The 20822-nt window shown below is 39.8% G+C and overlaps 2 protein-coding genes across 5 annotated transcripts; both read right to left on the bottom strand.

The window, feature by feature from the left end:
- Positions 1-5740: 5740 nt before the first annotated feature.
- Positions 5741-10878, bottom strand: LOC115757012 (TMV resistance protein N-like). 2 transcript variants are annotated; one of them, XM_030697072.2, is made up of 6 exons: positions 10311-10878; positions 8990-10097; positions 8621-8899; positions 6798-7640; positions 5925-6658; positions 5741-5836 (listed from the first exon to the last, which is right to left on the bottom strand). In XM_030697072.2, exons 1-5 carry the CDS (start codon positions 10781-10783, stop codon positions 5954-5956), a joined length of 3408 nt encoding a protein of 1135 aa, XP_030552932.2. In that variant the 5' UTR covers positions 10784-10878; the 3' UTR covers positions 5741-5836; positions 5925-5953. The 2 variants fall into 2 exon arrangements, with proteins under 2 accessions (XP_030552932.2, XP_030552934.2); XM_030697074.2 differs by lacking the exon at positions 5741-5836 and having other exon boundaries at positions 6156-6627.
- Positions 10879-12073: 1195 nt separating this feature from the next.
- LOC115757018 (tRNA-specific adenosine deaminase TAD2-like) lies at positions 12074-19105 on the bottom strand. 3 transcript variants are annotated; one of them, XR_004017278.2, is made up of 8 exons: positions 18829-19105; positions 17343-17380; positions 17152-17218; positions 15993-16152; positions 15807-15903; positions 14552-14655; positions 13107-13204; positions 12074-12334 (listed from the first exon to the last, which is right to left on the bottom strand). XR_004017278.2 is itself a non-coding variant. In XM_048276367.1 (7 exons), exons 1-7 carry the CDS (start codon positions 18904-18906, stop codon positions 12315-12317), a joined length of 564 nt encoding a protein of 187 aa, XP_048132324.1. In that variant the 5' UTR covers positions 18907-19105; the 3' UTR covers positions 12074-12314. The 3 variants fall into 3 exon arrangements, 2 of the variants coding, with proteins under 2 accessions (XP_048132324.1, XP_048132322.1); XM_048276367.1 differs by lacking the exon at positions 13107-13204; XM_048276365.1 differs by lacking the exon at positions 12074-12334 and having other exon boundaries at positions 12765-13204.
- Between the last annotated feature and the right edge of the window lie 1717 nt (positions 19106-20822).

Below are 20822 nucleotides of genomic sequence, written 5' to 3'. Positions count from 1 at the left end.
AAAAGAAAAGATCGTGAAAGATCACTTGGCAAAAAACGAAAGAACGAAAACGAACTTCGTCTAGTCATACTTGTCAACAGGAAAGACAAGAACATAACTCGGACATGATTTTTACTTGGCAATCGTGCGTCGTCTCCCGAAAACTCGAACCCTAAGTTGAAAGCCAATAAGGCTTGCAAAACCAAACAGAAGAAGAAATTAACAAAAGGAATTTGATAAAATCCCTAATTATGTTCAACTAATAAAGCGGATTAGACCCATATTAACAAGAATGTATCAGTTCAGCCAGAAGGGCAGCATCCATGTCCATGCTTATGTCCATGTCCGTCGCCAGCAATCGGGTGTAGAAACCCGAATCACCGCACTCTCCGACTCTATCGGCGATCAACTTCTGCAAAGCCTCCAGCGACGCCACGTAATGCTCCAGCTCCTCCTCCTCCATGCCGTCCACGACCGCGTCGTCCAGCCACCACTTCCGCTTCCCGGCCTCGGCCGCGGTCCTCGCCGCCTCTCTCTTGGCCTCCTCGAGCTTCGCGACGGAATCCTCGTACCGCTTCCTGTGCGCAGCGGCTTCCCCGACGGCGGCGTCGTCGTCGTCTCTGGTCACGTCGCCCGAGAGGTAGCGGTCGACGAGGGCGTCCGGAGTGGACGGGTGGGCGAAGGCGAAGGGGTTGCCGTGGGGCGAGTAGGTGATGACGGCGACGTCGGCGCCGCAGAGGAGGGAGAGCTCGGCCGCCTTGCGGAAGAGGCCCTGGTGGCGCTTGGAGAAAGTGACCTCGCGCGCGCTCTCCTTCTCGATGAGCCTGCACTCGACCCGCCGGCGCTTGGGCGCTCTCTTTGCCGCCTCCATCGTGGGTGACGGGCGATGGGATGGTCTCTCGACTCTGGTCTTCACTTTTTTGCTTCTTTCTTTCTCTGGCAAGTCCCCAGACAACAAACAGATCTGGTTTTTCGTTTCTTTGAGAGAGAGAGAGAGTGATGAAGACGAAGAAGGGAGCAGAGATCTTGAACTAGGTAATGTGCATGCAAGAACAGGGCGGGGATCGGAGCTTTCTTGAAATAAATTTCTTTTTCTGTTTTTTTTTTTTGTGGGAAATATTCTATTTCTTATTTATTTTCCTTTTCTAATTTCACCCTGAGCGGATGCGGAAGCCCGACGCCGACGAGTTCGACTATACCCAGGTAGGTTGCCCGTCCGCTTAAAGATTGCTTTTTTATTCCACATTTAGTAACGGACGAAGTTTTCAGGAAATGGGTTTTTTACTGAACGTCTGAATTTGTGGCGGGAGTTTGTGAAACGCTTGTGTTTTAGCTCGACTTCGATCAAGAAATTGGAGGAGGAGGAGGATAACCGTTCGCAGCTTTTCGCTTGCCGAGAATCTGTACGCGACCGGGCCAAGGGTTGAACCTGAACCCATCCGAAGAATAATCCAAACCGGAAGCGGGTGCAGAGTCTCTAGTCTCCTCCAGGTACAAATAAATGTAGCCGTGGCCACGGGCCGTGAACCGCCGGTTTCGGTTCGTGGCCTAGATGGAACCGGAACCGGCCCTTGTCGGAGTGGTCCCGGTTCCGGTTCAGAACCGCCGGTTCAAGAACCGGTTCCGGTTCCGAATTTAAAATTTAATTTTAAATAATAAATTATGAAATAAAAAAAAATAAATTATCAATTATAAATTATAATCAAATTGTACATTGTAATCAAATTTGGAGGGAAAAAAAGGGAGAGGGAATGAGCTTGACATTAATGAATTATCATTAAGCCCCTACATATTTTTTTGGGATAGAAGAATCAAAACCATGTAGTTCTTTCACCTTTGATAACTCCAATTCACCTTATCGTCAATCATCGCTACCAGTTGTGGTACCCGTGGCGATGATATCTCTACTATCATTATTGAAGAATTCGTAGTCTCGATCCAGCTCTTTTTGTCCAAATTTAGCCTTTGTTCAATCATGGATACAAGCTTGAGCCTCTACAAGATCCAGATTTAATCTTGAACGGTGGTCGTCCAAAATTAATCCTCCAGCGCTAAATGCTTGTTCAACTACAACCGTTGAAAAATGATTTGCTAATATCTGTCTTGCGATGAGAGCGAGGACTAGGAATCGAGTTGAATGATTCTTCCATCACTCCAGAATTTTGAAATCTGTGTTGTGTTCGGAATCACGGAACTCAAAAACAATGGTTAAATAGTTTTCTAATTCGAAAATATTACATGTTGCTTCTTTTCGTCTTTTTTGCCTACTAATGAGCAGATTGTACTCTTCACTAAGTTTACAACTCTCCTCCCTTTGTGGGGCACTGGGTTGAGAAGATGCACTGTCACCTAAATCATATATACTACAAAATTCATTATATAATGCTACTATAGCGTCTTTAACCTCTACTTGTATAGTTTTAATATCTACTATTTCATTAAATATAAACAATCATAATAATAATCCTTCAGATAATCATACAAACTATCTAATTTAGTACGTCGATCGAAAACAATAGCAACCAAATAAACAAGAGGAATGCATGCATAATAATGCAATTATTTTGCTTTCATTGCTGTAATAGTCGGAGCTAATTGAGCATCTTTTTCATATTCACAAAAACACCAGCAATGTTAACACATTCTATTAAAAATAAATTTGTAGTAGAATAATAAACACCAGATAAAGTATAAGTTGCATCATTAAAACCTTTAAAAAAATCTTCTTCTTTTTTTGTTTTGCAAACAACCCAATCTTGTTGAAGTAAACTAATTTCGAAAACATTATCATAAATAAACCAACATAATAAATCTTTATAAGCAAAAGATTGATAAAATAACTCGTAAGTAAAATTCCAACGAGTCGGAATATCTTTTGGAAATCATTTTGGTTTTTGTCCATGTGATTTACAAAATCTACTCCATTCTTTCATAACTTGGGGGAAGAATCCAAAAAAATTTAATTGCTCTCTTTATTGGGGTGAGAAAAGCTTCAAGAGTTCGTAAACTATCTTGTACACATAAATTTAAAACATGACAAGCACATCTAATGTGAGAAAATTTTCCGTCAAAAGAGGGTTTACAAATATTTTCTAAATCGGGAATGGAAGCGGTATTTGACGCGGCATTATCAAAACCTATCGAAAAAACTTTATTAATCAAATTATATTCTTATAAAACTTCATAATTATTCTATAAATATTATTGACCGAATGCCTTTCATCAAACACTCGAAATACAAATATTTTTTTTGAATATTCCAATCGTCATCTATCCAATGACATGTGATACCCATATAAGAATGAATTTGCCAATGATCGCTCTAAATGTCGCTACCTATATGCACACGTCCATTGAAATCCTTTAAAAAGTTTTGCAAAGCCTTTTTTGTTTTTTATAAACCCTAAAAAGTTCGCTTTTAAGAGTAGTTCTCGGAACAGGTTTTGCTTGCGGAGTACATGCAGTGTTTATAAAAAAATTCAAATCAAAATTTTCACCAATAGTAAATGGTAAATGTTCAATGGCAACATATTGAGCTAATGTTTCTTTATAAAGTTCATTACTATAACGAAATGAAGGAGAAATGTTAGGATTGTCGTACCCGAAAATTTGTTGTTGCTCGGTGTCGATCCATGCTTGCGTTGCATGTTTTTACGTCGGATGTCGACGGTATGTTCCATAGCCATGTCCTTTATTAAAATTGTATGATTTTGGACAATATTTACAGTTTATCTTGTACTTGTCTCCGCTTACATGTACCTTGTCGAAGTGTTGCCATAAGATGGATGTACTCTCCCGAGCCCATTGTTCCGGCTCCTTTGTTGTTGACGTTTCTTCGACGCCGATAGGAGGATGAGAACTTTCTTGCGTTGGGTCGTGCTCGACGTTGGGAACATAGTTGATATTATCATCATCGTCTACCCAATATGTAAACTCATGAGGATCATATTGATTATAAGGTTGAGGATAATTGGATTCCCCTATCCCCATTTGCATTGGGCTCTTTCCCCTGTCACCAGCTCCGCTTTCACTTGCTATTTTTGTCAGAGAATTAAGCGGAAAGCCGATTTAGAAAATTGACGTGGGATTGAGCGGATTGAGAGAATTTGGAAGAATTGAGAGAAATGGAGAGGAATTGTGGGAAAAAATGATAGGGGGAATGATATTTATAAAAAAATTTAGAATGAAAAAAAAAAGGGTGGAATCGTTGCATTGCAACGGCCATATTGTGGCCCGAGGGCGAAGAGCCAATGGCTTTCCCTCCCCCCTTATTTTTTTTTTTTTCGGTTCAAAACAGGCCTGAAACCGCCTGTTCCGATCCGGTTCATAATTTTTTAAAACCGTAACCGGCCCAAACCGGCCCGTGGCCATGTCTAAATAAATGTTCCTTGTTCATTTTAGGCCTGACCATTGAGCTGTCAAATTGCTACACTTTTTTCTTGTCCAGTACAAGCTTGGTTGCTTCCCTTTTGATGAAGGAATTGGCGAGGGGAGGAGTGCGACAGCAGAGAAAATTGGCGAAGAGAGCGAAACAGGGAGAAGAATTGAGATTGTTTGCTGTTTAGGGCTTCAACGAGAGACAGTCAGTTTTGTTGTATTAAGCATCGATGGTAATCCCTGCTCGCGCCAACGATAGAACTAGATCTCTTTTTTCCTCTTTCATTTCAGATGCCTCAACCAGAACCACCCAAAAGGATGTTAAAATGGCGTCCCTAGGGAATTTTGCTTCTTCGTCGACTCGACCAGACCGCCATCACCTCTCCCCTCGACCCCTGTCCCTGCATCCCATTCTGCTCCTCTCTGTAAATCCCAATCCGGTTCCGAGCACTACGGTGGATTTACAGACGCCAATGGAAGACAGTAATGTTGTGGAAAGCACATGAGTTCAGCCTGTTTTGGAAGGTGTTCTATCATGGAAAGCTTGAGGATTACGCTCGGGAATGAAATTATTCCAGAAACCCTTGTTAATATGATGACACAGATTGTAGCTATTGAATCAGGAGAAAATACTGAGAATCGTCTCTAGGAAGAAGAACAGAGTGATGGCCCAGAATTGACAATTAGTGCAAGAGGGAAAGCCTTAGTTTAGTATCCACTAGCTCCAGTATCTAAGAAGCCTATTTTACTGCTCCAAAAGTTGTGTTACCAAACAGATTTCTGCTCCAGAAAATGTTGTCGTGCGCGCCCTTGGTAGCCTCGTGCTCTCGTGTATTGCAAGAAGAGACAACCGCAACCAATAAGCAAGAAAAACCAGATTTCTTCATCAAGTACATCGTCCATGGCATGTCAGAAAGCATAGTTCCATCATACATAAAAATATCAGATTTCTTTGAAGATACTATGTTTCCCGATTTAAATATGACAACATTAAAGACATCAAAGAATCTCACTGTGGTGAATAAGAGTGAGGAAGAAGAGATAAAGAAGCAGGGGTAAGATTCACGGAGCCACTTGAATTCAACGACAGTATTGAGCCACGGGCTCTGAATTTATCATTTGCACAGCCATAGCATACCTGCTTTGTACCTGGGAAAAGGGTTAAGAGTCATCTAATCATTTATGAATAAGCACATTTTAGGAAAGTTCAGTTTTATTTCAGTATGATCAGCAGATGTACCAATGACTGATGATGTTGATGATGCACACATTATGCATGCTTCCCATGCCACATAAAGGGAGCATTCTGAAAACTTCTCTGCAACTTCTGCAGCTGAAAATCCAGTCCTCCGCCATTGCTCAATAGCTTCCAACTCTACCGGACTGATCATTCCCATTGTTGTAGCTGGCAAAGTCAACACTATTTGGAGTGGGCACATAAAATACTTCAATGTTGAAGTATGAGTAAAAGTGGGAACCACTGCATATGACAAGGTTTCTTGAGAAAAGAAGCGAGAAGACAAGAAAAAAAAAGAGGCATTGTACTCAAGATCAGCGAGTTCACTTACCCGCGAATTGCTTCCTCGGCAAGTTTCGATCATTCTAACAACAGCTGCAAGCCAACACTACCATGCTCACCTCGGCCAGTCGAATTGGCAGTCGACATTGCGCTGGTTTGCATGCCTTGGGGGAGAATAAGCTTATGATTTCTCTTTGATACAATTTGACTATGTTTGTCAGTACTCAGTTGACAGTCTTGCAAGTCTTTCTGTAGATCTGTTTCGATCGAACTATCTTCATGCATATGTGAACTCTCAGCTTCTGAGTCTGTTGATTCATGCCCAATCTCATAGAGTAAAGCTGGATCCATTAGCTGATTGTCTTGAAGCACGGCCTTCAAATCGTCTTCTAGTGGCTTGCATATTATTCGGAATCCCCACTTTCTCACGTTTGTACTCGACATGGTAAGCAAAAATCGTACATTACTCTCACCATTTTGACCAAAATCGACTCTTCCCCGAAGCCAATCTGACATGCGATAATGAAGCCAAATATGATCCGAATCCAACGCATCAAAAGTCTTTTCATTGTAAGCCCAACTTTTGTCATTGGCATGTAGTACAACCTCAAATGAGTGTTCGCCTTGCTGTTCATCATTACCGAGAACAACGCAGAGAACAAATCCAATGAACTTATCATACAAGTTCGCTGAAGCCATGAAAGACACGAAATCATCTTCAACAGGGAAGACCCACTCTGGCATCTCTCCTCCCGGGAAAAGAATAACGGAAGAAGGACGATTCTGTTCTAAAGAGAGACCGTTAGAAAGTACCAAAGCTTGTTATATTAGTACCCAATAGAAGAATTTAACTGGAGTTTGCTAAGTAATCCTACTGAATTCCACATAGAAATTTGAGAGAGAGAGAGAGAGAGAGTCTAACCTGACCAAGAGGCATGGTCGACGTTCTACGGAAAAAATTATGATTTAAAGTGAATTCTCCATTTTTTTGCAGAGATTTGCAACCTTCTGCCCGAAGAATGCTCAAAAACGGTGGAAGCTCGGGAATCCCTTGTAATCGACGGCAATTTGAAACTTCCAATTGTCTCAACTGATGACGCTTATTAATGGACGTAGGAAGGCAAGTAATATCGTTCTCCGATAGAAATAAATTTGTCAAGGAGGAAAAACAGGAAAGATTCTCGAGAAACTCTACTTCGGATAGATTACATTCCGAAAGATCTAACCAGCTTAAATTTGAAAGTCCGAACTTCATGTGCGGATCAACTGAATCCTCGTGCTTTGGAAACTCGATTAAATTTGTGCAACCGCCAAGTGCCAAGGTTTCAATGTTTTGTAACTTGTAAATGCTGGAGGGAAGACTTACCAAGTTCTTGCAATTACTCAAATGCATTCCCTCCAAAGAGACGAGATTTTCTATTGATGTTGGAAGCTCTTTAATAGCGGTCCCTTGTAACCCAAGTTCTTTCAAGCCTTCGAGCTTATGTGGAATATCAGGGAACTTCTCGAGTTTTGTGCATCCATCAAGATCGAGAACTCCAAGATTTTTCGACTTGAGCACATTAGGAAAAACACAAAGTTCAGAGCACCCACTTAGATTCAATACAAGTAGCTTGTCGTGATACGCAATTGAATCGTGGGCTTCCACCAAGTTCTTGCAATCCTGGAGATCCAATTCCTCGAGATTTGGAGTACATGAGAGGTCGGGCATTTGAAATAGTGACTGGCACTCACTGAAATTAAGGTACTTCAATTGCTGGAAGTCCTGCAAAAACAAGGAAACTAACTCTTGGAAAACATTCTGAAAGGGAAAAAGACGGTGCTTGTATGAAGCTGTGCTTTCAACGATTTTCATCCTTGGGCCTCAACACTCTTCATGTGGAAGGAACCTAGGGCTTACTATTCTGGTTTCTGAGCAAATTTCTTAACCCATTAATTAACTTTTCATCCAAAGTTACTATTTTGACCAAAAAAAAAAAAATTTTTCCAAAGTTACTATAAACTAATTTTGTGAGAATTATATATTGTATCGAGAAATTTTTAAGCACCTTGAAACCTTACAAACGATATACAATAAAACGATTAAGCCACGTGACACACTTACAAGTGTGCTTTACCTAACAATTTAGTTTCATGATCACTTTAACATGGTATACATAACTCTTAATATCATTATTCAAATTTAAGAAGACCTCCTACTTCTAAGGGTTTTAATTTGTTTTATTTTTATTTTATTTCTTCCATCAATTATCCTCAATTACTTAATTTACGAATATTATACCCATGGACAGAACCTGAAAGTGGTTATTCTATTTCATCTCTCATATATTTTTAACACCAAAATTTGAATTTTCTTATGATACAATGACCTTAAAAAAAAAAAATTAAATCTCGAAATTTATTATGCTCTCCATATAGTTTTCTCTTACGATTGGATAACCTTCTTCAAAAGTTCTCAAACGTTGAAATATCTTTCTCTTTCTGCATTTATTTATAATTGTATTGTGTATTTTATCAACAAAATGTTTCCATTGGATATCTCTAATTAAGTTGTTTCACTTAATTTTTCAAATGCCAATTTTGCTAGACGTAAAAATGTTCCCAACGCAAGTATTTGCGATCTTGAAGAAAGTAGACAAGTTGTTTTTTGAACATAGGAACACCACTTCCTTTGGTGTCAATAAAAAGCAATTACATACACAGACGAAGTAGACAATAAAAAGGCTTATGTAGGTAAATGCTCACCTTAAATTGTTTTGGCACTACTGTCATATTGCATTCCTTCATATCAAGTCCCACTAATTTCTTTCGACCAGGGGAAAATTCTGGAATCGGGCGAGCACATCCGGCCCATCGAAACCATCTTAGCTCATTAGGAAGATAAATAGGACCTTGGAATGAATTATGCACGTTGCGCAAAATGAGCAATCTCAACTTTCTCATTTTTGTAAAAGCATCGGGATCGATATATATCTCCGTCGGCGTAGGTGGCTCCAACACTATGGCTTTTACAGCACAATCTCCCTGTGTATACAAGACTATTTAAGTTATGCACGTTTAGTCATTTGAGTCAAAGATAAAAAGCAGAATTTTGATTGTATTTGCAAGTTTTACCATATCGCTCGACGTAACATCGACAACATCATCTAATAGCCATAGTCTGCTGCGTCTCCCAGGATCATCGCGACATTCTAGTCTCACAATATCCTTACCCATCGACTGAATCAAGTCATGCATTTGCAGTTGCTCGTGCTCAATGTTTATCAAGGACCTCTCAATGAGGATTTCTAATCCTATTACCGCCTCAAGTTCGCAACTATTGAGAACTTTCTTTACGTACTCAGTATCTCTCCTCTTAAAAAAGCAGGCAATGTCGAGAAAAATCTCTTTCTCATTTTCCTCCAATCCATCATAACTTATTTTGAGCACATCATTAATGGTTTTGTTGGGAATCCTAGAAAGCTTCTTTAGTGAACTTTCCCACACATCTTCTCTTCTACCACACAAGAAGGAACCCAGCACCTCAAGTGCTAAAGGAAGGCCTCCAGCATGATTCAAAACACCATCCACCAAATCCCTTCTGATTTCTAATTTTTGGTGTGTCGAAAAAGCATGATTGCTCAGCAGCTCACGAGCTTCACAGTCTTCCAGTGCTTTAACTTCACACACATGAACTTGATCAATTGCATGACAAGTTATCAAATGTTTGTCTCTCGTTGTAACAATTATCCTGCTTCCATTACCAAACCAATTGCCTTCTCCTGCTAAAGCATTTAACTGGCGCAAGTCATCGACATCATCAAGGACAAGGAGAACTTTTTTGTGCTGAAGTCTTTCTCGTATTAGCTCAGAACCTGCATCAACACTAGACACTACTAATTTTTCTTTCCGTAATAGTATCTCGGATAATAATTTCTCCTGCAAAGTAACCAAGTCCTTGCATTCTTTTGAAGTTTCGCGAACATCTGCCAGAAAGCTTGAACTGTCGAATTTACCGAAAATATCGTTGTAAATGGCTTTAGCTAAAGTCGTTTTTCCAATGCCTCCCTTTCCCCACAATCCCATCATGAGAACACCATCCTGAGACTCAAGGTTTAACATCGATTTCAGCTTAACCACACGGGAATCTATACCGACCGGATGCTTAGCAACATGCAAAGGTGTTCGGCCAAGGCTAGTGGCAACATCCTTCACAATTCTCTGTATATGATCTGAGTCATCTCTGACCAAAAAAAAAAAAAAAAAAGGAAAAAGATTGTGGCATCGTCTTAGCAATTTGACTTAGCAAGTAAAGAGCAATCACCAACCAATAATGAAAATCATAAGTACCCAACTTAACGAAACCTATTCTGACTGAGTCGAGTTAGAACCCTAAGAGCTCCACACTAATCAAAACAAGTGATTCATGATATTTCAATGTATGCACTCTACTTACCCGTCCTTCAATTCCCACCCGGACAGGTTACTGGCTTTTGAAAGAGCTTTCTTCCATCTCTTCACTTCCTCCGAGTTCTCCCCGTACTTGGACTCGTGTTTGTCCATGGCTTTTCTGTACTTGTCTCTTGGCGTCCTCACTTCTCTGGGTTCCACTTTGTAAAACACCGTGAAGACCATGAGGCCTCTCTCCTCCCGGCACTCCATGATCTTCGCCGCCTCTTCCAAACACCACGATGAGGAAGCGTAATCCTCGGAGAAAATGATGACCGCCATGTGCGATTTCTCGATCGCCTTCGTAAGCGCCGGCCCTATTTCCTCCCCTTTCCTGAGCTCCTCGCTGTCGACATAAGTGTAGATTCCTTTCAGGTCAAGAGCTGCGTAGAGATGGCGGAGGAAATTGTCGCGGACATCCGTGCCTCTGAAGCTCAGGAACACGTGATAAACCTTCACGGGTTTGGACGAAGAAGCCATTGGATGATGAAGTTTCGACAATCGGCAACGAATGTTAGCTGAAGGATTGAAACTGTGTTTTCCAGGAAGTTCGCTCCCCACTCGATCGATCTTCTCGCCGACGGCCAATTCTAGGGCGGAGGATTCTCGTGATCTAGGTCAACTTTGGTAGCTTCCTTGAAATGTCATCCCCAACTCCGAGAAGTTGTTTTTTCCCTTGCTATATAATAATTTACCACATCAACACTCAAAAGAGATATATAATAACACGCAGGGTCAAGTATACCAACACCGATGATAATTCGAGATTCGGTGATCAATCTTTGAACGTGCTTTGATATTACAATAAATTTATCTTTAGAGAATGAGCCTGTCTTTACAAGCAGTACCGAGTTAATTTACTTTTTAAATTTTTTTTTATTTTACTTATTTTGTTGAATTCGCATATTTATTTTGAAGTTATGTACTCTTTTTATTGTATGAAATGAAGATTTTCGTTCTGACTCAAAATAACAAAAAAAGTGTACCAGCAGAAAATAATGTTATATCTGGTGCTTAAGTATGGACCAAGATTTTCGATCAAAAACGCAAAGTATGGACCAATTTCGTTAAAGACCGCAAACCAGCTTCGTGGAAATGGCTTTGCTCTGTTTATTCTTCGTTTTCCGTTTTGTAATTGAAGTCTTTCATGTCAGAAGACATTAGGTTAGCTTTTGTCATAGGCTCACTAATGACATTTAATAGAAAATTATCTAATGTTAACCAGTCAAGTTAATCAACAACTTAATAATAAATTCATCATCAAACAAAGAAATTTGTGTGATCGTGACAATCCAAAAAACGCCGTGGCATGTGGTCCTAAGTGAAAATAAGTCCAAGTGTTCATACATATTTGAAATCTTGGTCCATACTTAAGCACCATGATTTTCCATAGTTCTAATAGTAAATGTGGAATGTTGGTCCTTGATCAGGGAAATTACAAACTGAAATGACTACATGGACGGTAAAACACCTCGGTTATGCAGGTAGACCCCAACTGGCCAAATTTTTACTATGCCAAAGAAGTTGATATGAAGATCTCAGCTGTTGGAGAATAATCATGGGGCCAAGGTTGCTTGGAAGAGGTTTGTTTACCCAGGATTGGAGTCTCGTTTCTTGGAATATGACATGTACGCCCAAGAGAATGTGGCATTAGCAGGGCACGGCACCGCCCAGCATGCTTGGGTGCCGGTTGCGTTATGGACCATTAGGGATCACACGCGATATAGACCAAGATTACAAAGCTCAGACACATCAATAGCGCGCCTAGAATTACCTCAAAGTTCGAAAGCTCAAAAAAATAAAAAAATCAAGCTAGATTACAGAATAGGTTGATGACAAAAATTAGCATTAACAAAAAAGGGATGCCTACACAGGGCTATGCCATAAGTTATCTTACAATCTGATAATCAAGCTAAATAATTGAATGGACTTGTGACCACAGCTGCAACCCTCAGTAAGCACCTGATCATTCGGGCAAAAACTGATCCGGGCGTGCATCACGCTTCCTTTCTCAGGTCCCCTGATGAAACTCTGCAATAGGAAATTCAGTAAATGGCACATTCATTGTCAGTCAGTGTACACTAAATCATTTGAAGGCACTATGGAATTCTAGATGTTTAACTACATCTTCGTACCATCAAATAGAATGCTAATCATCGTCATTACCATTCACAGGGATCTCTCTACTTAAAGGGCTGTCTAAACACACTATGATTATGCAACTTTTTAAGATCTTAAGACAAAATAATTACCCTCAACTGTTTCGGACAAACAGCAGTCTTACCATGCTAGAACCAATGACGTCAAATCCAAATTTGCACTTTATATGTAGAATACAAAGAGTCGCAAAACTATGGTTCAAAAGTTATTTTGCAATTAGTTCTCACTTCAAGAATGGGAACTACCTTGAACTGCCAGATTTTACTTTTAGGATAAAGTCAAATAAAGAGATTGACTTACAGGAATAAGAACAATGAACAAAACAACCATGATAAACCGAGAATAAGAAATGAGAGCAAGGATGTTGTCTAACTCCATCTTGAAGACCTTAAAAGTGCCTCGTTGTAATTGACTACCACCAGACAAGGGAATTTATAGCGGTAGGTACACACAAAAGTCACATGAGCATCATACTGCCACAGCGCCCTAATCCATGCCATTCCGTTGCTAACAGGCTATAATACAGGAAGGTCACACCATGCAGCCGACTTGTTATATGCACAAGTAACCTATAGTCATTCCATCTCTACATGATGTACATGATGTTCAGAAAAGCAAGGAATCATAAGTTCAAAGGTCTTACCTAGTTGTGCAAAGGCATGGGAAGATTCAACAGGAAGAATCAATGCAGGAAGATCTAAGTTTAAGCCTGAGTAACCTGTGACCTGTGAGGCTTTGGAGCTGAAAATCAAATGTTAGTACTGAGCATACATTTATACAAACAATGATAGATTCCACGATCTCGTAAATAGAAAATGGATGGAAAAGGAGGGGAAAAAAGGAGGAGAAATGATACTTCATGTAACAAGGTTCAACCACCTAGATTTTATTATTGCAAAGAAAATTTATTTGAGGCCATCTTTTCTGTATGTAAAGACTTTCCAAAGCATGCTATATCTCAGAGGCATGAAAAGGTTACGGTCCGATCAGTCTCTTGAAATATTTTCAACTGAAGAACGCAAATTGGACAATCGCTCGACCAAGAACCATATATGCTTACAAATTCATGATAGGGATCAAGGAAGAAGATATTTCCCTCTAATGAGTCTAACCAATGGATTATCAACTATTAAGATAATGCACTTCGTCATTTTGCTTAATCAAGGACATGAAATCCTATATTTCAATAGGCCATCTCACTAGGTATACCGAGTCTAGAGGTAAGCTACATATGATAAGCACGGCATTAGTGCCCCCCCGCAAAAACAAAAAAAGAAAGAAGACTGGGCATCTGAAACTCTACCTTTTGTTTACAGGGCAAATTCTACACCTATTCATAGCAACCATTATAAGGTGGAACACCGCTCACTCAAACAACTATACTTAGTGTCAGTCTGGATAAGTGTACGCACATTGTCAAGATGAGCACTCTTGAGCACCTTATCTTTAATGGAGAAAACTTCTGAATGAATTCTCATCCAACCAATGACCCACTACTTCTATAATTGCAATTTCACTAGCCCTTAGTCATTACAAAACATTCCATTTGGCAGATAATACTCCAGACCAAGGATACAACAACATATCTTCACTGCAGCAAACAATTTACATATGGAAGAGAGAGAGAGAGAGAGAGAGAGAGAGAGAGAGAGTTGTTCAGCAAGATCTGCAATCACCAAAAGCCTCCAGCTACAGTTCTTTCTATAGGTGGTTCAGAAAATTGAATGAAAAGTAGAAACAGAAACAGGCTTCCTCATTTCTTCTTAATCAATATGGAAGGGGATCAGTGCTAGGAAGACCGTTGATATAGGCTCTAAAAGTTAAATTTTTCTGGAAGGTTCTTTCAAGGAGATGTTGCCAAGGCACAATGCTCAACTTGATTGATTGATAAAGAAAACTTTTGTTCTAAGTAGAATTTCTCTATTATTTCATAAAAGCCTCTTAAAATGTATATGTAACTATGGGTCCATTGAAAATGAACTACCATTTCCCTTATGTTATCTAATGTAAATAGGTGCAAACTGCAGTATAATAACATTCTTTCGAAGAGATAGTCCGACTAGTTAAAAAGGTTATCGCCATTTATACCATTAGGGTTTCCTCGTTCATAAAAATCTCGCAGAAGAGAAATGGCTTCTGATGCCATTATACCTCCACAACATTTGAATCCCTTTGATCCAGAATTCCCAATACTGCAAGAGAAACAAGAAAAAAGTTGGAAACATTCCTAAAGCAGGCAGATGCATCCCAGAATGCTTTTGACTCATAATCAGATTATTAATCACTGTACATAGCTATGAATTTCAAGCTCTAAAAGTATGAGATTTCAAGGTTTATTTTTTTCCCTTTTAAATTTTTCTTTAGATGCATCCTCGATACATCTCTTGCTTCTTCCCCCAGTACTTGAGCTTGCTCTTTCAAAACTAACACTTTGAACTGAAAACAATGTCCGTAATCTAGATTAGCAACTTCATGTACTGCTCAAATCACAATGAAACAGATCATGTTTCACTACGTTTTAACATTTACGTCGACAAAGTCAAAGTGAAAAATTGATGAGTTCTGAACAAGCTTAGGAGACGTGAAATGTTAGCACATAACAGCGTCAGACAGATGAAAAATCTTACTGGAAACACAAGCCATACACCACAATTTAGCAGGCACACGCTCAATTGTATGCAAGAAGAGACAATTGCAACTATCAGACGAGAAAAGAGATTTCTTTATCAAATACATTGCCCATGACATATCAGAAAGCATGAATTTCCTCATTGTTAGAATATCATACTTCTTTGAAGCTACTATATTTCTCGATTTAAATATGATAACATTAAAGCCATCAAAGAATCTCACTGAGTGAAAAAAAGTCAGGAAGAAGAAATGAAGAAACAGGGGGAAGAGGGAAAAGGAAAAAAGAAACTGATGTTAGCATAACTTGTAGCACTTCCCAGAACTGTAAATTTTTTAGGGCAAATAAAGAAAACGGAACTGTCTAACAAGTCACAAAGAATTTAAGAAAAAGGAAACAAAGCTGAAAAAGAAAGAATAAATATAAACCTGACTTCTTGATGCTTCCAGAAACACCACTTTCTTCCACTCAAACGAAGGAAAGGACAGAAAAGATGGAAAATTAGTTCCACAAACCTCCATTTATTTTCATGGTTATGCATTACAACAATCAACGTGCAACAACATACAGAATCACTATGAACCCACATCCATCCGTTATCAACGTAAGGATCAGAAACCTCCAGTAAGCTCTAGTTGTCAATTGTTATATGTCATAATTTCAAAGTAAAGCTATGTAGACACAAAACCAGCAAAAGCAAGTCCAGAATCTGACCTAATGCATGCCTCAGAGCTACTTGAATGTAACGACAGTATTGAGCCACAGCCTCCAAATTTATCATTTGCACAGCCATAGTATACTTCCTTTATACCTACAAAAGAATAAGAGTCATCCAAATATTTATAAATAAACAAATTTGAGCAAATTTTAGTTTTATTTCAGTTTGATCAACAGATATACCAATGATTGACAATGCCGCTGCACACATTATGCAGGGTTCACATGTCACATAAAGGGAGCATGCTGAAAACTTCTCCGCAACTTCTGCAGCCGTAAATCCAGTCCTCTGCCACTGTATAAGAAGAACATCAATCGCTTCCATCTCTGCATGTCTCGTTGCCTATGAAAGCGCAAGGAGAAAAACAAAGCAAGGATATCAAACTTAGGAGCTTTGTGAGAGAGACAGTTACTCATAGTGTAGTTTCAACATGAATTTAGGAAATACATTTCATGAGGAATGTGATTTCTCCTTCAAATTTACTAACTAAGAGTAGATATAAGGTTGATCAAGGCTTGTACTACTTGAAGTCAACAAGTTTTGCTCACTTGAAGTTGATGAAAATCTCACATGGCAAAGAGGCTTCTTATTGGATCAGCCACCTCTACCTTTCCTAACAGTATTTTTAAATATACCCCTGTAGCAAGGGGCCTTTGTCTTTTTATTAAGCTCCACAAGATAATAAAGGGCATTTTTCACATCAACTATTCATTACTATCCATAAAATCATCTATAGTAATGTATTGTCACCTCATGACTATAAATGATTAAAGAATTATACTATTAGTTAAGAGATGATCTCTACCAGAAGCCAAGCTTAAATTAGTTGTGTAAATGGCCATTGTAAGAAGAACTGTGGCCAAGGAGCAGGTTCTTGCATCTTAAAAGGCAATACAATGGTCACAATGCATTTTTAGACCACAGAGTATACCAGATATCTAGCTACATACGTCCTGAGAGAACAATGTTAGGAACTTCACAAAAGCAGATAAAGACCGTAATATGGTTCCAAACATAGCACAATGGCAAAAGAAAAAGGTAAAACATTGTGTATAATAAAGCAAGATTATTGTTGTTGTTACCCGTGGCTATATTTCACGTAGAGTAACGGGGAACAAAACACCTTACAGCCTAATCATGCATGGAAAATTCAACTTATTAACAGATTTGATTATAGATATATATTATTTTATTATCTAATAAATACATATTAAGGGAGAAACATAAAATGATCAACAATAAACTACGAGTGGATAATTCGAGGGTATCAATTTGGAAAAATAACAAAGTGTTGCTGGGCACAATCTATATAATGGCGGGGAGAAGCAATGATAAACATACATTCCGTGTCTCGTTAGTCCGGTTTCTTCCTGCCGCAATAACGTTCTCATCCTCAACAATCACACAGCTGTTCAATCAAAGAGTCCAATCTGAAATCATTCACTAATTAAGACTATAATACTAATCATCTCATTTAGAAAATAAAGTAACATATATGAAATGCGCCTGGTTACTTAAAACCAGTAACTTACCCAACTGGAACTTCAAGACTGTCCAACGCAAGCTTTGCCTTACATAAGAAAAGAAATAGGTCTCATTACTTTACTTGTTAGGAGGAAAAAAAATATGAGAATAAGAGTCAGAAATTCTCTAATGCATGCATAAAGGCAAATTCAAGAGGACATCAGCATCACGTTGCCAGCAGTAGAAATACTTCAGCATCGATATGCAGATACTAAAGGAAAAAAACGCATGTCTCATAGTTATATGATCAAGATTTTGCAGGTCCTGTATAATGTACTGGTCATTGACCTCCCAGCAATGATTTTACCCACATACTCGTCCTGTAATACAGATACAAATCCCACCTAACGTTTTAACTTATATGGCTCTAACAAAAGCATCGAAAAAAAAGAACTAATTTGAGAAACTACATGTTGCTCATTCTAGTGTGTCCTATCATGGTTACCTCAGAAGCTTTTCTATCAATAATGAGGTTTCACTTAAAAATTCAAGAAGCTTCCTGGAGTTTTAGCATCTGGGTCATTTTCCTTCATAAATTCTATGGCATATAAGGATAAAGAGAGATCCCTAAAACTGTTGTGAAGCTTTTGGACATCGGAATTGACAATCAGCGTCTTGTGATTCTGTCTCTAGTCTACTGAATAACTTACGTAAACTCTGGGTTTCTCGTGATTTTTTTCTTTTTCCATACCCACAGGCCACAGGGCCAAAGAAAATAGCCACCTAACCAGTTATCCACAGGCACAACCCGTGTTCACATTATTCTCATGCTCCAAAAAAATTTGGGTTTAAATGCTCCCTAGGTGCCAAAGTCAAAAGGGGGCAAAAGGACTCGACTGTCAAGCAACCTTTCCTGGTGGCTTGCCATCTCATTGCGTCTTCTTCATTCCTCTATGGTTCTATGGTTTTGCCTCTTCTTCAAATGCCTCATGAAACCTGCAACAGAGTCCTATCCCAGTGATCGAAGCTTCTAACAAATAAATTATGCCCGCAAACCTATCACCCACTACACATCTTCATGATAGGCACAAACTACCCATCCACATTTCCTAGACACCTAAAAAGCACCCCAAATCCATCCCTCCCAACCTACAGCATCTGGATTGGCTCTGTTTTTGACTTTAAAAGGGGACTGAACCACCCCATGTACACCCAACTTCCCGTTGCTGCACCCTGCCTTGGTTGTTTTTTCTTTAAACCTAGACTTCACCTACTTCTTTCAATAAATTGCCACCTCTGAAAAGAGAGAAAGAAAACCTATACCTTCTAGGGATTGCTGCTGATTTAGCAGCGTGCAATGTCGATTACCAATGGATGCACTACCAAGCATCCACAGACAACACTTGCAGAGAAACACTTATTCAACGTCTCCTGTACAAATTCAACTATAAATTCTTCAAGTTTCCGCGCAATTATAGCAGCGAACGAATCGGAATCAAGCTTCAGCTCAAGTACTACATCAAGTCAATACAATTCGGCTGCGCCAGGCGTTACCTGATCTATAGCAAGCCGCATAAAACCCAGAACCTCAGGAGAGAATCGTTCGCCTGAGGCTACGCTATCAGTTTCCATGGCTTCGGTCGGTGGTGGTGGTGGTGGTCCGTCGCCTCCGCTCACCGGTCTCTGTCACCTTCGGTTCGCTAGGCTGTTTCAGGAAGAACAACTTCTGGTCGTCGCCACCGTTGGCAGGTGGCTATCTTCCATTCGTCGAAGCTCGCTGGCGTGGGATGAAAGATGAGCAGCCGTGATATTACATGGGCCTATGGTGGAGACTGGAGAGGAAAGAAAGGAGCTTGCAACGGGTAAAATCAAAGAAAGAAGGTGGAGAGAAAGAATTAAAAACAAAGAAAGAGATTAAGTAGAAGAACGAATTAGAGAAAATTATTTTGGGACATATATAGTTAACCAGGGTTAAAGGGGATTTAGCAAAAAGATTATAAAAAAAAGGATATATATTTTTTTGTTTTGGGTATAAAAAAAAAAAAAAACACTTCAATTCCATCAAAGCGGTGCGAATATTACAAGAAGGAAAAAGAGCCTATGTTAAGATGATTGATTAAAGAAGATTCTACTAACATTATATGTTTTTACTCTAGATGGGGGATCATTAAAAAGAAAAGAAGATGCGATTCCCATTCGACGAAAAGTCCAATTTGCTAGCTCATGAGCAATTGCTTTGTTGATTTGCTCGTCCACTTCAAAGTTCAAACTCCATTTGGGGTCGTTGCTCAAGAGGAGACGAGAGTCCGTGACCAAACTAAGGATGAATGCACCAAGGGGGGTAAGTAGACGTGGCCAAAATGAACCGGGGCCTGGAACGGGCCCGGAACCGGCCCGTTGACCAGGTCCATGGTTCCGATCCGGTTTAAAAAAAAAAAAAAAAGGGAGGAGGCCCGAGGAAAAAGAGTGATTGGGCCTAGGAACCGGAACCGGCGGTTCCACCTGTTTTTGGAACCGGAACCGGCCACGTCTAGGGGTAAGGGCCTCTGTGTTGAATTGCATCAATTAACATCTTACGATCACTAATGAAAACGGTGTACTATTTATGAAGCATGTGGTCCTCCTTGAAGACCTATTATATTTCTACTATGATCGAAGGGTAGCTTGGTAACACGAAAAATTGATTTTGACTAAGGCTCTGTTTGTTTGGAGGAAGATATTTTACCAGAAATCTTTGTTGAGCTCGCCATCTTTCGACTGATACAGATTCCCAGTTCTCTCTGCAAACCAAAGTACAATTGGAAGGAATCAAGCTTGTCGATTCAAGTTCAGAGCAAGCTCGCTAAGGATTTGCTGATCAGAATCAAAGAGAACCGAAGGCGTATATTTTTCCAGCGAGTCTGTCATTACCTTTGGCCAGCATACATAGATACTGTTGATTTAAGGATTCGGTGAAAATGCGTTCGCCGGAGCTAACAATCTGGAGCAACTAAGCATAGGAAGGATCCTGAGCTGAAGTAAGCCGCCGCATCTAACTTTCTTGGTTCGGGTATTTTAACGTCTGTCTTCTGCGACTCGGCGTCTTCGAGCGAGGGAGGGGATTCGAGAGGAGCTCCTCGGTCTCGCGTACAACGGACCCCGAGTACTTGCCGGTTGGATTTGGTAAACTTCGCAGTCTGGGAGCATATCGGCAACAAGAATGATTTTCAGACCTCAATGAGGAGAGTTACTCCCCTGACAGACCTGTAAAATGCCGCTGCATTACAAAGCCTAGCTATCAAACCAATTTTCCAGGTGACTTGGAAAACCAAAGCCTGAAAATTATGTCCTGGACCTAGTTATGACATCAAGCAATCCACAGCAATTCATCCACAGAAGTCCTTTGCGCCGCTCTTGGAGTCACCGGTACCTCAGGCTGCGGAGCAATGGCACGACAGCTTTATCAAGCGAATTCCGTTTCCGGAGGCGCACGTTTCAAAAAGGGGTCATATAATCGTACGCGACAGTTGATCGAAAACAAGTGAAGTACCGGCTTCTCTGCTGAGTTC

The sequence above is a fragment of the Rhodamnia argentea genome, chromosome 3, assembly GCF_020921035.1.
Source record: "Rhodamnia argentea isolate NSW1041297 chromosome 3, ASM2092103v1, whole genome shotgun sequence".
Lineage (NCBI taxonomy): Eukaryota > Viridiplantae > Streptophyta > Magnoliopsida > Myrtales > Myrtaceae > Rhodamnia > Rhodamnia argentea.
Note: the sequence above shows the minus strand (reverse complement) of the source record. Positions and strands in the feature narration are given on the sequence as shown.